Source organism: Aulonocara stuartgranti (assembly GCF_965226115.1).
Source record: "Aulonocara stuartgranti genome assembly, chromosome: 22".
NCBI lineage: Eukaryota > Metazoa > Chordata > Actinopteri > Cichliformes > Cichlidae > Aulonocara > Aulonocara stuartgranti.
In genome coordinates, this window is record NC_138957.1 from 20,405,095 (window position 1) to 20,427,651 (window position 22,557).

Genomic DNA, 22,557 nt, shown 5'->3' on the forward strand with positions numbered 1-22,557 from the left:
CTGAGATTTTGTATATATATTTTGAAACGCGCGTGTCTGAAATAAAGTCACGCAATGCGTTTGGACGCGAAGCGTCATTCTCTGGAGACTCCAGCCTTGTATTCTCGCGTATCTGCTCGTCTCCCACTCCTTGTGATCAAAACGAAATCCAGTAGGTGGCACTCTTTCATCTGAGCGTCTTTTCTCACCCTCAGTGTGTGTCACATTGCTTGGTGTATAGTTTCATTGCTTCCCAATTAAGAGCTTTGCACACACAGCGTGTGAACAAGAGTGGGAATTAACCCGGGTTTGGATGACAGTAACGTGGAGGATTGTATATCCCACAGGAGTGGGTAAATCCCCGAGAAGAAGACAAGGAATGTTTTGTATGGCTAGTGTGTGTGTTTATTCATCTAGCCCGTACACGCTATCAGCTGGAAAATAAAAATATAATGGAACTAAAAGGAAAAATAACTGAAATTCCTTCGATTCTGTCATACTAAAATGCAGTGTGTCATCTCGCATCAAATGAACAGCAGGCCTCGCAGGTGGCAGTGAATTCTGTCTCAGCAGAGCAATGACTGCTGTATCTTTAAAATTTGAAATAAATCTTGAGTTGACTTGATTGTAAATGGAGGTTAGTTTGAGCTTAAGAAAGATATGCTCAAAACAATATTTAGCCGAATATATATAACTCTTAAAAAGAAACAAAAAGAAGAAAAACAAAAAAGAAATAGAAACTAATATTTAAGGCAGCCATGATAAAAATTGATATTGATATATAATTTCATTCTTCCTGTATATGCTGGAGTTACATGATGTGGAGCAGCGGTATTTTCCTCACTATTAGTATTAAAAATAAAATGATAATGATTTAAAAGCCCGATTTAACTGGCTTTTCTTTAAACTGATTTAACTGGCACCAGAAGCAACAGGTTTGCATGTGTCATAGTCTTCTTCGCATTTTACCTGACACTGTATCTGTAAGAAAAAATAAAACAACATATATATACTACTACACTATTGCAGATATATATACATTTTACATATACATACTCTTGTTGTACAGTAAAAAACAAACAAACAAACAAACAAAACAGAAACACAAGTAATGACGTGTCCTTGTTGCGCAGCTTTGCATTGTTGCTGGGCTAAAACTTGATCCACGTGCTTGCTTCTGTTTACACTGCTGCGTGCTGACGTCACCGCGAACCCCACCCCGCACGGCGGGCTGCCTGGCAACATGAGGCAGAGAACAGGAAGACCCACAGCAGGAAAGTGAACAACCTGAGGACCCTGAGTAGAAATCGACGAGAAACAACGCTTTGGACGGACAATGGAGGATGCAGACAAAGGTAATTAAATCATCGACGCGTGCCAGTGTCGTAATAGATGTTTTAAAACTACTTTTTCCTTAGAGAAAAGTTAGCGGACTAGCTAACTTTGTGCTGTGACTCAAGTTAGTTCGTTGAGAGCATATGCTACCTCTCGCCATACGAATAAAGTGAGTTATTTTTGCGACGGACAACAGTTTGAAGAATTTGAATAAGAAAATAACTTTTTTTCAGCAGCATCACTGCAACAGATTTCTAGAAAAATGACACGGAAGTGCGGTGTCACGCCACAATTTGTTTTTTAACCACCCATTAACTTATTAGGTGAAACCATAAACGCACATTTCAGTTTTTGTGTGAGTTAAAAACCTTGACAGGCAGTGAAGAAAAGCAGTAAAACACTAGTCAACAACATATTTTGTAACTGACGGCGTAGCCTGTAAAAATGGGTTACACCTGTTTGACAGCTCACTGCTATAACTAGTTCAGACAAGTCACGCTGTGCTCTTATGCTCTTTCAAATGGTTTTTTACACTGAAAAAAAGTTTTATTTTGAAATTTACGAACACTTATTCTGTGCCAAAGTGGTTGTGAGTTGTGGGTTTTGCTGATTTTTCTCGTGCCAAACTATAGCACAGTTCAGTTAACCACAGGTATCCTACCTGCATTTCTGTCTTTCACCTCGTTACTCTTCCTGCACGTTTGCTTTCCTATCAAGCAGCTGTTCTGCTCTCTTATGTACTTAAACACAACTGCTCCTGTCTCAAGTCCATATGTCTTTGCTGGAGTACAGAAAAGTCCACATTTGCACACAAAAAAGCTTGTATGTCCAACTTTTTGTGATTTTACTCATAAACAGCATGATCCATTCTTCTCTGATCTTTGTGTTATTTTATTCTACTTCATTTGCACTAAAGTGTTTGTGGAAAGAAGCAAAGCATCTGAGTTTTATTTGTTCATTTAAAATGTCATGTTGGAATTTTTGACCAAATTTCCCTGCAGCACAAACAGCCTTCACCCTCCTCTGGGTTCTCAAGAGTAATTTTCTGATGGTTGAAAGTTGTTTTGTGTGGGGGTTTTTTTTGTTTTTTTTCCCCCTTCTTCTTCTTCTTCTTCCCTTTTTAATAACGCAGAGCGAGAAAGCCAGAACAAATGTTGCGTATGAACACCAGAATTATTGATGTAACTGGTTCCTGATTGATAATTTGTGCTTCTCCATATCAGAAGAAATGAGGTGTGTTTCTGCATCACTTTCTGTGTTGCTGCCAGTGGACACAATAGAAAAGAATGCTTTACTTGGCTTTAAATGCCACGCTTGTGAAGCCCATTCCTGAATTAGAGTTGCAGGTCCTGAACACATCCTTAAGTAAATGGTATCTTAGTAACTGTTTGATCTGGGTTCTCTTTGCTCATAAAGGTTTCTTGTGGTATGCTTTGGAGGGTTTTCCCTTCCCACATGACATGTTTTTTCACTGTGTGCGTGCGGCGGATGCACCAGTTAGATATCTTGTCTTTTAGTGGTTTTATAAGTCATTGCATGTGACCTTAAAAAACACAGTTTGAAAAAAGGTGAATGCCAGATTTCTTTTAAGGCCGTGCACACTTGCACTACAGGCTATTGTTCATCAAAATCGCAATAAAACAGGCCTGTACCACAAGTAATCACAAGAAAGTGAAATTGCATAGTTATCAGATAAAGGGGAAACTCTTTGCCAATCTCTAACTTTACTGCAGCCTTGAGGTGGTGTCTGTTTACCTCTCTAGGCAGCAAAAGTAAATGATCTGCCTCTCGAGATGTAATTTTATCACCTTAAATATCATCATAGGAACTGCTGTGCTCTCTGAATTTATAGTCGCACTGCTGTACAGGCAGCCAAGTTTGTTTCAAGGTCAGACTTTTGGTATGGTAGCTATATTTTACTACCATCTGTACCTGCATCCTCCTCGTAGAAGTTGAGACCGCTCAGTGACAAGTATTTGCTTGCTTCAATACAATAATCTCCCTTTACGTTATTTATTTATGTATTTATTTTAAGGGAGGGTTTCATAGGTTAGATGTTTCAATCCTTTGACAGTAATTCAGGTAAAGCATTTGCAAATAACTTGGTGAACAGGTTTTTTGCAGGACCAAGGTCGGAGAGTGCTCTGACTGGTGCCTCTCAAAGGAGTCTGCTCTCCCCTGATTGTGTGTCTCTGTGCAGATGATCTTTGGATAACAAACTTGTCTGTTTGTGTCCTCCCTTTTTCTTGCAGTATAATGTTATTTTTTCCATAGTGAATGTTTTTTTCCCCTTAAACTCAGGTTCAGTGAAATCTGTGGTTGACTCAGATGTGCCTTATGATCTTGTTAATCTTGATTTGTTCATCAACATTTATAGAGCTTGAATAGACTACAAAGAAGTTATTGGTACTCTGATAGATGCCTGAACCTAAACGCCTTCTCACTCAGTCATATTGTTCCAGGTCAATGTCAAGGACTGTAGAAAGTTTTTGTACTCCAGACTAACTTTTATTGTTGTTTTGAATGTTGCCTGTTTCATTTTCTGCATACAAGCTTGTGGCTTGAATCAGTTCAGAAAGGACGTGGTCAGGTTCACCAGCCCGTGTTGTTTTTCAGCTACCGGTCTAATGAGATTGATCAGGAGCAGAAGCCAACATTTTTTGGCGTTATTAGATTTCTGCGATGCACAACTGTCTGCTTTCAGCTGTCAGAGGAAGTCTCTCACAAACAACATCCCCACCCCAGTAATGTAGATCCGGTCGTTTGAGCTGGAAATACATTCAGCACAGCCAAATCACACTTTAAAAGCTGCAAACACTGCATGTGTTTATGTAAAGGTTTGCTATGATTTTTTTCAGTCATGCCAATAAATGTCATATTGGGCTACAAGCTGTGTCAGTCTGGGCTGGACCTCCCATTTAGTGAAAACCAGATGTGTGTTTACCAAAACCATTAGTATTTGAAGTCTACTCAGAAATACACCTGTCAGCAGTCATGGCTGTCGTAGATCATTTTCAAAGGACTTTTGGAAGGGTTTGATGTATGCGAGAAGCTGTAGCCTTGAAAGCTGTAACTTTGAACGTTGGTGTCGCCAGGTTTGCACATTTCATTTCAAAGATTAAAGGGAACACCAGCTGTCTATTTGAAAACTTTGTATGTGGACCTGATAGTTGCCTGAAAGAAAACGTTGGCAAATATGGTATAAGATGCTTTATGCTGATCCAAAAAGTCTGAAGTTTGAGAGAATACTCAGGCAAAGGTGCTTTTAACCTAAATATATACATCACAATGCAATGCATTTAATATTTATCTGAATTGTTTGACATTTCAGCAGTAAAATGCAGTGATCAGGCTCTGTTAAACTGAACGAAAAAGAAACTCAAAGGTCAATAAATTCCACTACTTTCAGTACAGCTTTATGGAGAATTTTTCACCGACTTGTGAGATTTGGCCAAGCAGCACTCTCACCTAGTAGTTTATTTTCCAGTGAAAGACTGCAGACAGAAACTTTGATAAACTATTTAAAAGAAAGTTCAGTAGAGATATAAATTATTACTCCCAATTAACCAAAAGTTCTTTTTTATTTCAGGTTACTTCTGTCCCTGCTTTCATTATCTTTTAATCGGTACCTTACATGACAGTAGAAGGTTTGGCAGACCCTTTTTTCCTGTCCGATACCTGCTGTTTTCATCTAAACTCCATCACTTCAGTTATTTAAGGTTTTGTAACACAATCAGGGAAAAAACGTAAACTTTTAGCGTTTATTGGTATCATCTAAGATGTATAATGACTGCAGAAAGTTTTGGTTTCATTACTTTTTTAATGTGCTGTACTACCGTGCTGCTCTATACACCATGTCCTGTATTTGTAGTGCAAATAGAGTAAGATGGTGAATCTGTTTTGGAAGTAGGCCACACAACAACAGCTTTCCAATCTGTTGCCATACATTAGACCTTGTATTTGGAGAAACAACCCATTTTTAGTGTTTACCGTTGTTTGAAGGATGAGAGGATTGACACCCTTTTCCAGTTTGAATGGTTCATGTACAGTTGTGTTCTGGGTCGGTTAGCTGTTTCCAGTTGTTTCCAGTTGTGCGCTAACCATCTGCAAGCAGCTGCTTCACATTTAAGCAACAGATCGAGAGGAGATTTTTTTTCCCCCAGCCTGTCAGACTAACTTTAATCAGCTTTCATCTCCATGTTTGTCTTAAGTCGTGTAGCCAAGAGTCTAGATTGAATGCACATGTACGGTATCGGTGTCCATCTGAGGTATAGCCACTTCCCATCATGCACATCTCATGCTTTGTGGGCCTAGTTAAAGTATCCACAGTTATCCATGTCTCATGATTCCTGTTTAGGCTAATCGTGTGACAGGCCCTGCTTTGAATAGTAAGGTAATTGATCGTGCGCTGTGCTTCATTAGCCGCTCTAAAATGGCTGTTTGTTTGTGTTTACGGTCACAGTCGCGGCAGGGGTTGATTTGTGTTTCTGTTTGTCTTATAAATCAAATGGGATGTTTTAATGGCATGAACTTATTCTGTGAAAATGTCTGATTTGTGACCTTGACTTTCATCATTTTTAATAATATAGCTATACAAGCGTACTGGTTTGTGTGCACGTGTGTCTGTGTACGTTGTTTTAACAAGTATCACATGGATTAGGGGCTCCACTGATCAGGAGGGAGTTATGTTGAGTTCATCATGTTGGGAGGCCTGTCCAGTCTAGCTGAGAGAGATACTGTTTGCGAAGACAGAAAAATGAGTGTGCTGGTTTGATCCGTTTCAGTACAGAAGGATTCTTGTAGAAAAATATTTGTGCTTGCATCTTAACGAGGACCTCTTATATTCATATTTACCTCTATATTTGTATTCTGAGACTTCCCAGTTTAAGAAAAAAAAATTTTCTGCTAAACCGAACCCTCATAGAGGCTTTCAGCTCATTCTGCCTGAAACAATCACTTTCAGCTCTTTCACATTTCCTTCTGATTACCCGTCCCTTGTCTGGCTTCCACAAAGTGAACCACAAAGTCTTTGTGAACACTACTTCCTCTTTTTGGGAGTATGCAAAGTCACAAAAACAAACCTGCCGAGGGACATAATTTCTTATTGTTTATGTTGTGGCTGACTTGTGGGGAATGTCATAAAATGCCAGTTGAGAGGGGAAAATATCTGTTGTCAGGAAATCCCAAAGTTACAGAAACCAGAGAAATATTACCTGCAGCCGCCAAGTGAATGTGTAATGACTCTCAGCACTGGAGGCTGTTTGTATGCTGGAGTACTTGAAAGAAGTGCCAGTAATACTAATCATTTAGACTGTTTTAAGAGAATGTGTTCGTACATTTACTGAGACGTTTATATTGGACTGTTGTTTGCACGTTGAGGCTTGATAGTTTGCCGTGAGCGACTGCAAACGCATTACTTCTGGGTTGACCTTGCTAAATAGAAAAGCTGTGTTGTGGAGCCTGTCTAGTGTAGCTGTAGTGTTATGCTATTTAGCCTTATATGACCAACAACTTGTTTTACAGACTTGTCATGTGTACTGTAGGGTTTGCTGTTACATTGAAACTCATCATCTCCCTGTCACCATCATTGTAATACCTCTGCTGCCATGGTGGGGGTTCTTTGATACTGAGTTACTCTTAGTCACCTGTTTTCCTCAAATGGAAAAAATGAACATGTTCATCACTTGGATGTACAGTTAAGTAGAAAAATAAGTAAGTCCCATTAAGATTATTGGCTTTTTCCACATTTCAGCTGGTTGGCATGTTTATGTCTTTGAAACATTGCTTACAGTTGAAAATGAGATCAGACCATAACTATGACCTGCTTATTCAGCAAGTGCTGTGTTTTTTATTTGTATTTTTCCTTTTTAAGGTGTGGGATGCCATCAGACCAAGAGCTTTAGGAAAAAAAAAATCTGGATTTGTTTTAGTCTGATGAGGATTTAAATAGGATCTCCAAATAGTTTGAAAGTGGAAAACGTGTCACTACTGCTGGTGCAGATTTCAACTGTTTTCCTATCTGCCCAACCAAACAGCAGACCAACCAAAAAACATCACCACAGTGTCTGCAGGTAGCTCAAAGCGCGTTCATCTACAGTGAGAACGAGAGGGCAAACATTCACATGGGAGGCTTTCCCACAAACCAGCCTTTGACTCTAAGAAGGCAGAATTTGAGTTTCCTTGTGAACATGCAGGAAACGGATCAGGCCTGTGGATTAAAAGGCACAGAAGAACAGCATTGCAGAAGAACCTCGTATCTTACAGTAAGGTGCAAAATGTTGATTTGCTTTGCTGCCTCAGAAACTGAGCAACTCGATGAGTTCGATCTAATATCAAAGACTTTTTCTTTTTTTTTCAATAAGAGTTTCCTTGCTCTGTTTAACTTTATCCACAGGTGCTGATTTAAAGAGACTCGAATGTTGAGTTGTGCAAAATATGTAGGAGGAAAAAATGTCAACTTTTTTTTTGACTCTAGTTAATCGTGGAATTTGTCCCCTAGTGTTTCAATACTTTCAGGAGAGCACCGCTCCTTCTCTCTAAATGTAAGGCATTTCCTGGAGAGGATCAAGCAGACATGCACGTCTGGCTTTCTGCACAGAAGAATGGTGGCTGCACAGGCCTGAAGGGAGCTCGTGATTTATGTACATAGTTTTTAAATTCTCCCTGTGAACATTTCTGTACTAATGTGCTAATTTTCCCCGCAGCGATACCTTTGCAGAGCTTAAATCTTTACCACTTCAATTTTAATGCTGCTCGATACCGGTGCTGCAGCACATCTTTCCAAAGTTATCGAGTAATTTTAGGGCAATTTTACATCCGTAGTTGAGTCTGCTGGGATTACTTATTATACATCAGGGAAGAAATAAAAAATCGTAAATCTACTGAAGCGTTTTGGGCTTTCCCCAAAGGAAAATCATCAGGGTAGTAATTGAAATATATTTGAATGCATTTCTTTAAAGAGGGGTTTGATATAACCCTTTCTGTTTTCCCTGTGATTGCCTGGATAGCCCCCCCCCCCCCCCCCCCCCTGCACATTTGCTTAAATATAAAATACATTTTTGATTATTAAATGTCCAGACCTAACAGGAAAGCCTTCGTCTGACACGTCTGTTAACTAAAGGTAAATTACTAGGTGGGTAACTGAGCTGATAACCCCCAGACCTCAGTTTCAAACCAGTAAAAACTCAGTATATGATCTTGCTTTGAGTCGGCTTCACTCTGTTTAAACTAGCCGATGTTTGTTTTGTACCTCCTTCCACAATGCTCTCGAGCTCTTTCAGGGATTCTGTCTGTTCACCGTCATAAAACTTGTGCTGCTTTTCCTTTTCAACGCAACCTTGAAAGCTTCAGTGTCTAATATGTTGCCATCTACGCTGCTTTTTGCACATTTGATTGAAATGTGACAAGGATTGCACTTATGTTTTCCTCTCTTTGTGCAGCCTAAATACCTGCTTTATGTCACAGCTCTGTGCCGTGTCGTAATGCAAAAGAAAAAGTCTGCTTTCAGGCGAGGAAAAGCTCGATTAAAAGAGTTTGTCTTCATGTGATGAAGGTCTTGCATTACAGGAGCTTTCTAGTTCAGAGAATGCCATTGTGGCAAGCAGTTTGTGTGAGTACACAATCTAGCACTTGTTCCCTCTACCACTTCGCGTAGCCTCTGGCACCCTCTCTTCTCCTTTCTAGCTGACTAGCATTACCGCTGCTTCAAGCTGGACTGTCCACCCTGGATTAGAGCTTTGCTGTAATCTGGGACACTGCAGATTATGCTTTTCATCTAATGCGCCCCCACACAATCACATCGCATGACCGGCCCACACAAATGGGGTCGCTCTCATGTCCTCCTCGATTGACAGGCTGGGAAGCGAGGGAGGGCGGGAACTGGCGGCGGAACCCGAGAGTATTGGAACAGGAGTACCGTGCGGTATCGCAACAGCAGCTAGGCACACAAAAATGACAGCGATGGCGCTCACGGTCTGCGGGATGGACTAAGAACTGACCTTTGGGATTATAGTGGAGAGGAAGTGGGAGGGTGTGTTTTTTGTGTGTCTGTGTGTGTGAGCCGGCTACAACAGCTGCTTGAGGGGACAGGTAACTTATTAACAGCAAGACAGGAGCAAAGGGCTCACTACACCATGGCCCAAAACAGAAACCGATATTTAGAAATTGGCATCACTGTAGTCACTCTCACCTTGTGACTACCTGAGGGCCGATACAAAACCACCTTCCTTGTGCGTGCACACACTTGGACACTCGAGTGTGTCTCCGCATGTCTAGTAAAGAAGGAAACGGACACAAGCAGCACGCGCCTGGGTCACATGCAAACAATCAGCAATAAGCACTCGGCTGGCTCTGCTTAGGTAGTGCTGGTAAAAAGGAGGTGGTAGTCGCTCCGGCCGGCAACACGCTGAGAGCTGTAAAGAATAAAGCATGGACCCTCTGGAGGAATACCGCTCTCCGTTTGACTTTGAACAAGGAGTCAACACCAGCTATCTCTACCTCTCCCCAGCCTTAAGCGACACACCGCCCAGCTCGCCAGCTGTCAAAACCAGAGGTAATCACAAAGAGAGAAGGGAGAGGCCGAGTGAAGGGTCTGTGTTTTTCGCGTGTGTGTGTGTGTGTGCGCTTGCTGGATAAAAAGACAAAACATGGGTTTGGTTCATTGAACAGGAAGAATTTGGGGTGGGGGCACAAACTGGAGGGGGAGGGAACAAATGATGATTGTCGGCGATGCGTATGACAGCATTCTCTCAATTTAGATGTTTCTAGATCTCAGACAGTGTTGATTTCAGACCATCATAACTCTTTAAACTTCAGTCATAATTATGCTGCTGTACCACACGGCGCGCCGCGTTTTCCTTCTTTTTCCTAGAAATGTAGAAAATAAGGATGCAATGACTGTAAAACTGTCCGTTTTTCTGTTTTGGGGGAAAAGAGAAGTATTCGCTGCAGTAGTTTAAAGTTTTTCAGCTCTTTATCACGCTGTCTTTGAACATTTATCCAATTGAGTTAGATATAAACAGAAAAAGACAGAACAAGACGTACACAGTTTGTACCATAAGTTAATGGGTGACATTTTTGCAACGTCCAGTACAGACTGTCCATATCGAGTTATGCTTTGATTTTGTCTCATTTTTACAATTAAGCCTTTCCAACGAGTTCTCACAGGCAGCAGTGTTCATCATCTGTTCCCCAACCATCATTCCTCCCATTACAGACTCATTCAGCTGCGGTAGGAACCTCCTGTTGTCATGGTACCTGGGTCTGTGAGCCAGGATTTCAAGTTTTGTGTGAATTCATTATTCTTTCCTTTGCGTCATGAAGATGATTAAGAGTTTTAGTTTTGTACGGTTTAGTCTTGAGTTTGGTTCTTTCTAGAGTCTCTGAGTCTGATATTAGTTTCCTTTCATGTCTCGTCCCTGTGTTCTGTCCTCGGTGTCTCCTGTGGATGTCAGTCTTGTTGTCATGTCCCGTTGGTCATAGTCTGCGTCTCTATGTTCTGTCTCCTGTACCTGTTTCCACGTTCTTTGTCTCCCCACTCTGCCACGTGCTTCCGTGTCCGTTTACCTCCTGTCCTACTGTCAAGCTTTCATGTCCTCGTCTGGGTCGCCATGTGTATGTCACTTCCTGTTTTATTTTGACGGTGCCTCGTCTCATGTGTTATGCTCAGTTTTGCTTCTCCTGTTCTGTTACTCAGATTAGTTCCAGCTGTGTTTCCACCTGTTGTCACCTGTTGTTGTGAATTCAATTCCTCATCTTCCTCTGTTCCTTGCCACGACCCTGGCTGTGTGCGCGCTCCATGTGTCTTAGTGTTCCCAGGTCCTCGTAGTTTCTGTTCATGCTGAGGTTTTTATGCCTCATGTTCTTTAACGCTAGCACTGTTGAAAGTTGCAAATAACACAGAATGGGTTTAGTGCCTCGACGCAGCTGGATGCTTCTTTTAATACAAGCTCTAATTCTAAGTATTTCCTTAAGAGGAGAGTTTTGATTGTAGGTATCCGGATCGCTGACTGTCATATTTCCTGTTGTGTTCGCTTGCGTGTTGATTTACATAATAAGGTGGCCAATATTTTAGGCACCACAATGTCAGAGAAAATCGCACGTATCAGTCAAGTTGCCGCTTTTATATTAAATGTCATCATTTTACCCTGCTGAGCATTTATGCTAAATTTCCTTCTAATTGGTTATGGTTGACAGTGTGCTCGATGACCTTTAACCTTTGACTACCAGTATTAATTCACTCTTGAGTCCAATTAAATCTCTGTGCAAATTTGATGAAATTTCCATGAGGCGTTTGAGGTAGGTCGTATTTATGAGAATAAGTTTGACAGAGAGAGAGAGATGGAAAATCTTAAAGGATGTTCCTCGTCATGTTGGGAGCTGTTTGTGTGCAGACACACACACAAAAGTGTGTAAGGATTGAGGTTGATATAACTCAAATGAGACAATAGAGCCCATTAAGGTGAACAAATAGCTTCCTATGCACACTGTCATTCTTATCTTATTCTTTCGTAACATTCTGGTTGTGTAATACAACTTTATTGATTTCCATGTTTATTGGTGTGTCGTCTGGCCCTTTATGAAAGCTGCATTAGCGTGGTTACCGCTATCCGATGACTAGGCGACCTCGCTGCTTATCGCTTATCACAGGAAAAGAGGGACAATCAAAAAGCTCGTGGTCTCTATTTAAGTGCACGTCTTCGTCGTTGCTACAGTACTGACAGACACACAGTTGGGTGCTCATAGGGCAGGATTGTTAAGAGGAAATGAACTCAAACCATAGAGGTTGGGCAGGGATGTGGGTGAGTATGCAGTTTGATGTCGCAAGCCAAACTTCTGCCTACACTCGCATATAAACTTCTCTATTTGTTTCTCTCTCTGACTCTCCCTTTGTTTCTTTTTTTTCCCTCTCATGCTCTTAGCACCTACTGATGGAAACACACCTACAAGACATTTACAGAGGTGCCCAGAATTTTACATAACCCGATGTGCTTGAAGAAAATGAGTTCCTGAGCAACATATTATAGGTTATCAAAACATTATGTGTACTAAAATTTACAAAAAAAGGGTGGTGTCTTATTTTTTTCTTTATCTGGCTGAAGCACAGCCGTTATAACAGGAAGTGTCTTTTGCAAAATTGTGATGTTGTAGTACGCAGGTTTGTCTGCATATATGGTGTCAGTGCTGTATCACTAGTAGAAAGAAGAGGGGGGTAAATTCAAAAGAGAGTGGAAAAGCGCTTAAGGGCAGATGAAGTGAAACACCCCACAGGAACAGAGGGGGTGGTTTCAGGACTGAGGGCTAAATGAGAATTTCCTCTGTGGTTCTTTTTGCCTGATTACCATAATGCCCATCTCCGTTTCCTCGTCGAAACGATTTGCCTCGGATTCACTTCTCTCGCCAAAGCGTGTTTTGACATATAAATATTTGCACTTGCGAGGTGTCCAATCCGCTCGCCTTGTCCCCTGGCGTTAATTAAATGTAAAAGGAGAAGCAATTAATGGCACAGCTCCCTCAGCTCGTGATAATAATGTGTGTTTTGAAGGCAGAGGAACGTTATTTCATTAACGGCTCTCCAGACGGCGTGAGCAATCCCGCTGTCTTTGTGGGAGTGTGCACTGCTAGATTTATGTGATTTTTTTTTTTTTTTTTCTTCTCTTTTTTTCTGTCTCCGTCTCACGTCTTCACAGTGGTCCGCATTGAAAGAGAGAAAGGGTGTCCTCAGTATTTGGAATGAAGTGGGAGGAGGAGGCTGGAGATAAAGATGTATTTCAAGTACCATTCCTTTTGGCGAGATTGCGCGTTTCACCGCAGCTTCCGTGTGGAAACAAAATCTATCACCGGCTAAAATGATGTTGTGCGTTTTGCTGTTTATGCCAAATCCTGACCCCAGCTGGGTGACAGCTTAGTCACTGAGAGGAACATTTCCTATATTCATGCAGTGAACAGGTCAAAATATAATGATTGGCTGCTTACGCGACCACCTTCAAATGCACTTTTTCTTTTTAAATCCTGAATAATAATAAGCAGCTGCAAATACACAGAAGCTGCACCTGATGTCTTCATTTCACTCTTGCACTATTACATATATTTCACTGTTATTACATAATTATTACAACCCCAGTCTGCTGAGAAAATTGCACATGGCCAAATTCTCTTACTCGTTAGGTTGAGCCAACGCTTTAATGAAACTTACACTCTTCTCTGTTTTGTGTGATGGTTCTGCCTCCACGCTGAGGTAACAACACTGTATGTGTATTAAGTTCACTCCAGCAGTTCCTTTTTCTTGTATTCTTCCCCTCACACTGAGTTATTCAGCTCTGGGGTTTCCCCTTTTTCCTTTATTTTTATTTTTTTCATACTCTCCTATTTCGGGTTTTGCGTCTATACTTTAACTTCCTTGAAATAATTTGACTAGATACCAAAAAAAAAAAAAAAAGACCTCAGGGAGAGATTTTTGTTTCCCCTATTCCAGCTCACTTCTGGCCCAGAACATCCTTATTGGGTGTCGTACTTTTGTTTCACAGATCCCAACAACTCCTCCTCTCACACCGTCTGAGCCGAGGATATCTCCATCTAGAAAGTTTTTTGTATTATTGATGCGCTCTTGTTCCTGCTGAGCACAGCTCTGTCAGAGTCATCAACATCCAAGACAAGCTTGTACTCTATATGCCGTGTGTGTGTGTGAGGGAGATGGTATAGCTGGTCTGTGCAGGAAGAATTGTGGAAAGCTTCACTCCTTAATCTCTGTCACATGTTAAATCACCAGACATGTCTGTTTATCTTTAAAAAGAGATCACTTCATTAAATTTTGCACTTCTTGCTGAGTCAAAAACATTGTTTTCTTTTCTTTCTTTCTTTTCTTTTTTTACCTCCCAGGTTCCCAGGGCCATCCGGACTCGGCCCCAGAGGTGGGAGAGGATGCAGTGACGTCTGTTGGCGCTGCGTCCTCAACAACGCCCGACTTGACAGAGGAAGAGCGTCAGGAGCTGCAGGAGGAGCTGGCTAAGGTCAGGAGGGGTCAAAGATTTAATAGAAGAGATGTTGGTCTGAGCGAGGTAAACATTCACGCTCCCAGTTTGGGATAATCAGTTAACCTGACAGGATGGACTGTGGGAGGAAGCCAGAGTACCCAGAGAGAGCCCACGCATGGGGGAACATGGGGGAACAACTCTTTAACCACTGAGAAGCTAAGTTCAGGCCTTTTCACTTAAAAAACGGTTCACAGCTATTTAAAACAGCTGAATGTTGTTGCTCCAGGACCTCACCTGGTGGCGCGTGTGACCCGTGTACTAACGGCTCGGTCCTCTCTGCAGCTGCCTGGGTTCGATTCAGCCTCAGGGCCTTTGCTGCGGCCTGTCACCCGCCCTCTCTGGCTCCATGCTGTCCTGTCCGCCTCTATCAGATAAAGGCTAAAAGGCTCAAATAAAAATTTTTTTTTTAACGAGTTATTTGGAGAACAGTCATTCTGTTCAGTCGATTTAAAGTATTTTGATCAAACGGCTCATTTGTCGAATGTATTTACTGCGGATTTAATGAGATAATTTGTATTTGTAACAGCAGAACGTTGGTGTTTGTGGGGACTGGCTCCAAATAAATTTGAAATGTCGCCACGGTCATGCGGTTAAACAATGGTGGAGTTTTATGACCTGGAAAAAATGTGTTTTGAATTTGGGTCTTTTTATAATGGCAAATACTGGATGAGCCAGACTTTACATGTTGGGGTACAGATTTATATGTAGAATCAAATATGACGTCTGTGTGCGTGCGCGTGTGTGTGTGTGTGTGTGTGTGTGTGTGTGTGTGTGTGTGTGTGTGTGTGTGTGTGTGTGTGTGTGTGTGTAGGTCGAAGATGAGATCCAGACTCTGTCCCAGGTGCTGGCATCCAAAGACAAGCAGCTGGCTGAAATTAAGAGGAAGCTGGGCATCACTCCTCTTAATGAGCTGAAACAGAACATCACCAAAACCTGGCAGGAGGTCACTACCTCCACTGCGTAAGTACTGAGCTACGCGCTTTTCACGATGCCTTCATGTCAGCCGGCTGAAAGCGTTTGCTAAAGACTTTTTGTAGTATTTTTGTCCTTTTCCCGTCCTGATCGAGAGCTTTCTTATGCATCAACCCTGCACGTTTTCTCTAATTGCTCTGAAAATACGGATAACTGTCAGCGCTGTGGAGAAAACGCTCTTTTTGCGCTGAACGAGAAAGCTGTCAGTGCTCCTGACAGGCTGCCTGTGGCCTGTTTGAAATGGTTCGATGGGATTCACATTGAAGGAAATGAGCAGCATTCTGATGCTCTCCGGCTTTTCTTTAAAATGAAAAAGACACTGAAGTTTACTTCTGACCTTCACGTGTCTCTTCCGGCTTTGATCCTTCAGTCTCTTTTCATCACACTCATATCCTTTTTTTTTTTTTTTTTTGGCCGCCCATCACTCCTCTTTCTCTCTCTCTGTTTCAGCTATAGGAGGACTTCTGAAACTCTGTCTCAGGCGAGTCTGAAGGCTACAGCAGCTTTCACAAATATGGGCTCAGCCATCACCCGGAAGCTCGAGGATGTCAGGTGAGTCAGACGGGGAGATGTCAGCGAATCATATTTTGTAATCCTTTGAAAAGCCACAGTAAAAATGGCTCCGCTGTGCTGCACCTGTCCATCATATCACATGTGATAGAAATGTGTTCCTGTAGCGGGCTCTTTTCCTTCTGTCCTTCCTCAGCGTTTAAGAGACCACACTCCTGTCTTTCTTTACTAACCACTAACAAAACTCATTTTAACAAGATTCAGAGTCAGGACATGTTTTTAAGGTGACAACTTTAAAACTGGGGGCAGTGTGAGACTGCTCGCCTGCTTCCGTTCATAACGCACCCGCAGGCCCACATGAAACACATCTTTGTTTAAAGCATAAGCAGTGGCTTCCATATCTCCTGTATATTCATATTCTGCCTTTCTTTGTGTTAAACAAATGAGAAATGTGCGATAATCAGCATAGAAGCAGCAGAAGTGTTAGTAACTTACAGCATTGCTTGGCTTTTGCAGGTCACACTATACGTCTAATAAAGTTAGGTAAGACTGCTCACTTATTTAAGGCCAGTTAAAGGAGAAATAAATCTTATTTTTCTTTTCATACCATCTTTGTGAAATGTGTTTGAATGTGGGACTGCAGAGGTCGTTCTTCTGATCGATTTCAATTTGCATGAATAACTTGGACATTTTCCTGCATGTTTTTTTTTTTTTTTTTTTTAAATCAAATTCTGCAGAATGAACTGAAATCAGCTGTGTTTTTATGCACTGATGGGTTTTATTCAAATCTAATTAGCCTGTTGCACCACTTTGACCAGCTTCTTATTAAAGGGCATATGTCCCGGTGGGTTAGGTGTCAAACTATGCGTTCAGAGCACCAAACGCAGCACTTCCTGTGAATTATTCCTGATTAAACCCGGCTTTAAAAAAAAAAAAGAAATCAACAGCAGATTGTTGCATTTGAGATGTATCTCTTGTTGATCCTCCCTCTCGCGTCTTAGTGTGTCTCCCCTCCCCTGTCATCCTTCTTCTCTCTGGATTACTGAGCCGCAAACAAGATTATTAGTCCTCTCAAAGCTGCAGTGTGCTGAGAAGAGCAGCCTCAAAGACTCCGGGCTGGTTGCCATGGGGGGGGGGGGGCTACTGAGGGCCTGACAGGGGTCAGAAGGGTGTGTGTGTGTGTGCATGTGTTGTCCTTTTGTGTGTGCGTGGGTTTGATGACATGATACTCACCCATAACTCGCAGGATTAACACGTACCCGCTGTGTTAATACACAATCAATCTTAATTGGATAAAGTGGGATTTATAGGATTTATGCACTCGGTAGAATAAACGAGGGTTTGTGCTGTATGTTGTGCTCTCTCGCTCTGTGCACGCTCTGCTGCTGCTGTGCTAACATGACCACTAACACTTCCTTCTTTTCTCCTCAATAACGCTGTCGGATAGCGTAAAGTCATTGCAGCACTCGGCTAGCATGCCCGTCATGAGGTAAGAGAACCCGAACCAGTTCGTGTGAATGTTGGAGGCTGCTCAGTGTCTGTGGGCGGCAGTAGACAGACAGAAGAGCGTGTTTCCTGTTAAATAAAATAAGGCCTGACAGCGTACCCTAATAATACCGAGAGACCGCTGGTGAAAGCCACTTTATCTGCTATCAGTGAAGCTGCAGCTTTAATAATCTCGCTCCGCCAGGCCGCTGCTGTTTCGTCAGGCTCAGAGGTTTAACAGAAATCTAAAAAAAAAAAAAAGAAGAAGAAAATATGAAGATGCAGGGAAACGCCCACCTGCACAAACTGCTCGCCTGGTTTTTGTTTTTCTGCACTTGGAAAGAATGTTCTGCCCTAAATATGGCTCTGCTTTCACAAAACCTGGACACACACACGTAACCAGGTTTTGAAAGAACTTTATTTCTTATTTGGTCTGTAAATATAATCAGAAATTTCTCCCGGTGAATCCGAAAGTTCAGCTCGAGAGCGCACACACACGAGAGGCTTTTCGGAAGACTGTCCTCTCGCCCTCTTCGCTCTGTATTCTCTTTGTGTGTTTGCATGAAAAACAAGCCCTCTTAGCACTTTCTCAGCTGAACAGAGAAGAATGGGGTCACTTTAGAAAATCCCGCATTGTGTGTATCGAGTATCAGATAACATGACCTTTAAAGGCTGTGCTTGCAGTGGGTGTCCTGCTCTATTTTCCTTTTGAAAGGAAGACGTGTCTGCATCTCGTCTGGGTGTGATTATGTCTGATAACTTCAGTCATCTTTTTTTTTTTTTCTCTCTCCTCTCTGTCTTCTGCCTTTTTTTCCTTTCACAGAAACGCACCAACCTTCAGGTCGTTTGAGGAGAAAGTAGAGACTCTGAAGGTAACGCTGGATAAAGGACCTTGATGCCGTCTGCAGACGTGCCTGTGTGGATGTAGAATGGCTAGGAGTCAGAAACGCACCATTATTCTGCGCACAAACTGTATTCCACTGCATTTTGGCGTCACGCCGCAGTAATGAGGTCGCGTTCAGTTCGTCCTCTCTTTTCAGTGTTCGTGAAAAGAGGAATTCGGCTCTTAAATAACTTTTTAATCAAGATTTAAAGTGAGCCTTTGTGGCTTCTGAGAGCACGCGGTGTCCTTGGTTTCTTAGTTAGATCCATCTGTTGCTCCACGTGTCTGGTTTAAATAATAAAAATAAGATAGTGGATGTCAAAATGCTCAATTCGAGGCCTTAAAAACCAGTAAGTGATGTCAGATGCCCTCCCTGAATCAGTCCTGCCACTTATCCAGGCTTGGGCCCAGCACTAGCGGTACAGGAGCTTTATGAAGCTTTATTCAGTGTCCTTCATATCCTTAGTAGTGGAAGCTGTGACATTATTTGACTCATTCAGGTCACAAAAATGTTGTGCAATATAAGTTCCCAGAGTTATTTAAGGGTCATGTATCACTGTTTTCAGCCTGGTTGCGTGTGACTGAATGTCGATGTATCTCCTACCGCATGGCAGGAGTTTGATGAGACGGTGTGCAGGGTATCTGGTGATGTTAGTGGTCCTGTTTATGTAGCGGGCCTAGAAGATGTCAGTGACTGCAGGTAGCTGGATCCCAATTATCTCATCATCCCAATTAGTGACCCACTGTGCACTGGTCTAAGTTAGTGATGAGAAAAACACATTTCTGTGCTCTGGATGAGTCAGAAAATATCCCACCTTCCACTACAAAGGATATGAAGCACAGCTTCTGTGCACACTCACATAAAATGATCCCCCTGAGTGCCTCAAATCTGAGAAGTTGTCAGACGATGATCATAAAATGAGGGTTAAAAATATGCAGGGATTATAAAAATATAGCAGTAAAATGCAACATATTGCGTTAAATGTGACGAGTTTAATGCTGCAGAAAATCTTTGATCTTGGGATTTAGCGTGCAGAGCCGGAAAACAAACATTTTAAGTTGAGTTAATTATCTTAAAGCTGAGCGTGCTCTCAGTGCTGCTTTTTTAAAAGGTGATGGCTTCACTTAAATATTCCTTTATTTAAACATTAAATGTTGCCACAGCCTAATAAACGAGGCCTGATCAAAGTCAGCGGATCAAAGTGAGATTCATTTCATTGGTTGTACAGATGCTGGTGTGTGCTCTCTGTTCTAGTAGCTGTAATTCCATCAGAGTAAAACCTACATTGTTTTCTTTCCTCCTGCCTCAGACCAAGATGACCCCATCACCATCCACCAGTGAGACCGGCATCCAGGACGGCGGGGATTCTCCAACCGCTGAGGCTTCACTCAATCAGCCAGACAACTCGCCCTCCCAGGAGGAGCCGATGCACTGAGAGGGCCTAACCACTCTTGAGCTCTCTCTGTCGACCCTCTAACCCCCCGGGCCATCTACACTCTCCCCCTAAACGCTGCGTGCCAGTTTCCCTTTATTGGAAACCAGTGACTCCCTCCCCCCCACACTCCCAGCCTTCCTTGTGATCTAATTGTCGGATCTTTTCTCATGACACGTGCTCTCACTTGTTAACCACCGCGGAAAGTGAAAGCATGGGATGGGCGCAGGCATGTGGTCTTTTGCTGTGTATCTTCGAGTCTCTTCAGGCTCACTGTGGGAGAAATCCTCCCTGCTGTGCCACTTTTCCTCTTCCCCTTCATCTTCTCCCTCTCGCACTCCTCATGCCTCTGCCTAACCTGCCAAACATGCTCCAATTTATCTTTTTTTTTTTTCTGTAGAAACGTAACAGTTTTTGTGTTTTTGTGTTGTTGTTTTTTTTCTTTTCTGGAGAGTAGAAAATTGCACAAAGTTTTCACTCGTTTATGAAGGATTTACACATTGGTATGTGACCCAGGCAGTTGTAGGCTCCTAGCTTCTGCATGGCCCTGTGTTATGTGTTAGTTGTTATTATTAGAAGCACTCGTTTGCTCCGCTTCCATTTCGGGGTCTTTTTAAGTTTACCTTGTTTTGGGCTTCTTCTTTTTTTTTTCTTTAATTTTTCTTACAGCACGATTGCAAAGTAATTTAACACTGCGTTCAAAGAACAAATGTAAAAATGTATGCCTTTCAGTGTCATCGGGGTGTGACACCTGGTGCGAGTACTGTGGGTTAAATTAGTCAGTTTTTCCCAAGTGCAAACACCGACTCGAAAATAGGAATTTCAGAGCACAGGATGGGGGTGAAACACACACACAAAAAATTCCCCCCTTTCTTTGCCTTTGTGATGATGTTGTCAGAGAACGATCTCCACGCTCAGATAGTTACAGGAAAACTGCCAAGATCAGCGGAACAGAGATAGAGCAAACACAGCGTCAAGGTTCAGCCTTGACCCGAGGTGAAAGAGGGAAAAAAGAGCCAGAGTCAATATTTAAACACTTCATTGTTCCTGCGTGGGAGGTAACACCTAAACCTCCCCACACTGTGCGTGATAAAAGGCCTAGCAAGAGGATACTTCACTGATATGAAATAATATTGTAACAGAGAAGGTTTCCCTCCCTATTTTGAATATGCGCACTAAGCTTAACAGGCTTTTTCCTGCTTTTTGGGGGGAAGTTGCATAAATAATTGAAATTCTGGTGGTAGAGTTTTGGCATACTGCACAGGTACATACAGTATTGGGTAAAACAAATAAATGCTGCTTTCAGAGATCAATCACCATTTCTGAGTGTTGAAGGTAACTTAGTGGTGCATCTTCAGTGACCACTGTTTTCAGCTCACTATTGATCCTGCACATCCTAGAAACTATTGAACTGCTGAACAATGAATGAATCGAGTTGCGTGCTACCCACGGGTGACGATGGAGGCTCAATGAACCTCGAAGGGCGAACAGAGCCAGGGTGGAGTCAGCCAGGGCTTCCTCTGAGACGTGAGCGTAACTAAACTACTGATTTGTAACCCTTCCCCTCTTCTGGATGCACGACCAACCTTGTGCAAGTCTTCTCCTGCTGGTGGTCCAATCGTGCGTGTGATTCAGCTCGCCCTTCGCCGTTAACGTCGCCATGCAGACCAAGGGTCGGGAACACTGCTATCCAGCCATGAGCAAATTTGTTGCAGCCTTTTATCGGAGGCGCTTTTATTTGGAGTCGTTTACTCAACACACACACAAACACATTTGTTCATGAATGGAACCATGGAGACAAGAAATGCACTCTAATTAAAAGACTTTTGAAGTAACCTGACTCAGTGCTCATTGACTTTATGTGGGAGGAGTGGGGAGTCACTCAGGCAACATTGCTTACCCTACTGTGTTTATTCATTAGTTTCTATGACGTCATTTTACATTAAATACACAAATATTATAGAGGTGCAATACCTCAACTAAACACAAGAGGGCAGCCAAGATCAGAAGCTCTGCTTGTGGTGCTTTTACGTCTCAGTCCGGCCCAGACAGCCTGGAGCCTGCTGCTGAACTGACTCACAGTCATTACTGTTGCCTGACACAGTGAGGGGAGATGTAGGAGAAGTGAGGAAGTCAGAGGAGAGGATAGTTTGTAACCGGCTTCTAAATATATATAAACAGCAGTTTCAGTGACACTGGAGTTGGAAAAAGTTGAAAATACTGATCTGATCAGCGTTTAAATCAGACCTGAAGTCTGGGCTACAGCAGTGGTAAAATGAGAAGTATAAATTTAGAGTTGACTGCAATAATATGACTAACAAAGCAGTTGGTATTCGTATTTGATTGTTATTCCTACCACAGTACTGTGCAAAAGTCTCGAGTCACCCCTCATTTCTTTATATTTTGCTTCCAAGGAGCCAGACTTTCTTGTAAAGTGGTCTCGAGCAATAGTTCTCCAGGCTTTCAAAGGTTTTCTTTACACGTTGGCTGTTTTTTGTTTGTTTTTTTTCACTCATTTTCAATCCAGTCCTCATGCCTGACCGTTTTCAGAGAAATATTTGTTTAAGCTACGTAAAACTGACCCAAGTCCACATAAAATATGGATGAAGCAATATTCAGTGTACAGACAACTTTGTAAAGAAGTTTAAATTGTATCTTTACACATTTTGTCACCAGCAGCTGGCTACAAAGACTTATTTGCTCCAATTTCTTTAGTGGAGTCATAGTTTCACTGCCATAAAACAGTATTTTTGAGCCATTAACTGAGAACTTATGTATCTCAGCACAGTGTGCACATTGTCCCCTAAAAAATTTGAGGAAACTGGACAAGTGGAGGACAAAAGAAGTATTGGTAGGCCTGATCTGCCTACAGCAGCTGAACAGTATCTGAAAGTCATGTCCTTAAGAAATGGGGAAGTGAAGGGAATCT

At 42.2% G+C, this 22,557-nt stretch overlaps 1 protein-coding gene across 4 annotated transcripts; it reads left to right on the forward strand.

Annotated features, from left to right (window-relative positions):
* Nucleotides 1–1,186: 1,186 nt before the first annotated feature.
* Nucleotides 1,187–21,463, forward strand: tpd52 (tumor protein D52). 4 transcript variants are annotated; one of them, XM_082522083.1, is made up of 7 exons: nt 1,187–1,334; nt 14,191–14,321; nt 15,157–15,305; nt 15,768–15,869; nt 17,275–17,316; nt 18,136–18,184; nt 19,506–21,463. In XM_082522083.1, exons 1-7 carry the CDS (start codon nt 1,316–1,318, stop codon nt 19,629–19,631), a joined length of 618 nt encoding a protein of 205 aa, XP_082378209.1. In that variant the 5' UTR covers nt 1,187–1,315; the 3' UTR covers nt 19,632–21,463. The 4 variants fall into 4 exon arrangements, with proteins under 4 accessions (XP_082378209.1, XP_082378206.1, XP_082378207.1 ...); XM_082522080.1 differs by lacking the exon at nt 1,187–1,334 and adding an exon at nt 9,174–9,865; XM_082522081.1 differs by lacking the exons at nt 1,187–1,334; nt 17,275–17,316 and adding exons at nt 9,175–9,865; nt 16,344–16,370.
* The last annotated feature ends 1,094 nt before the right edge of the window (nt 21,464–22,557 follow it).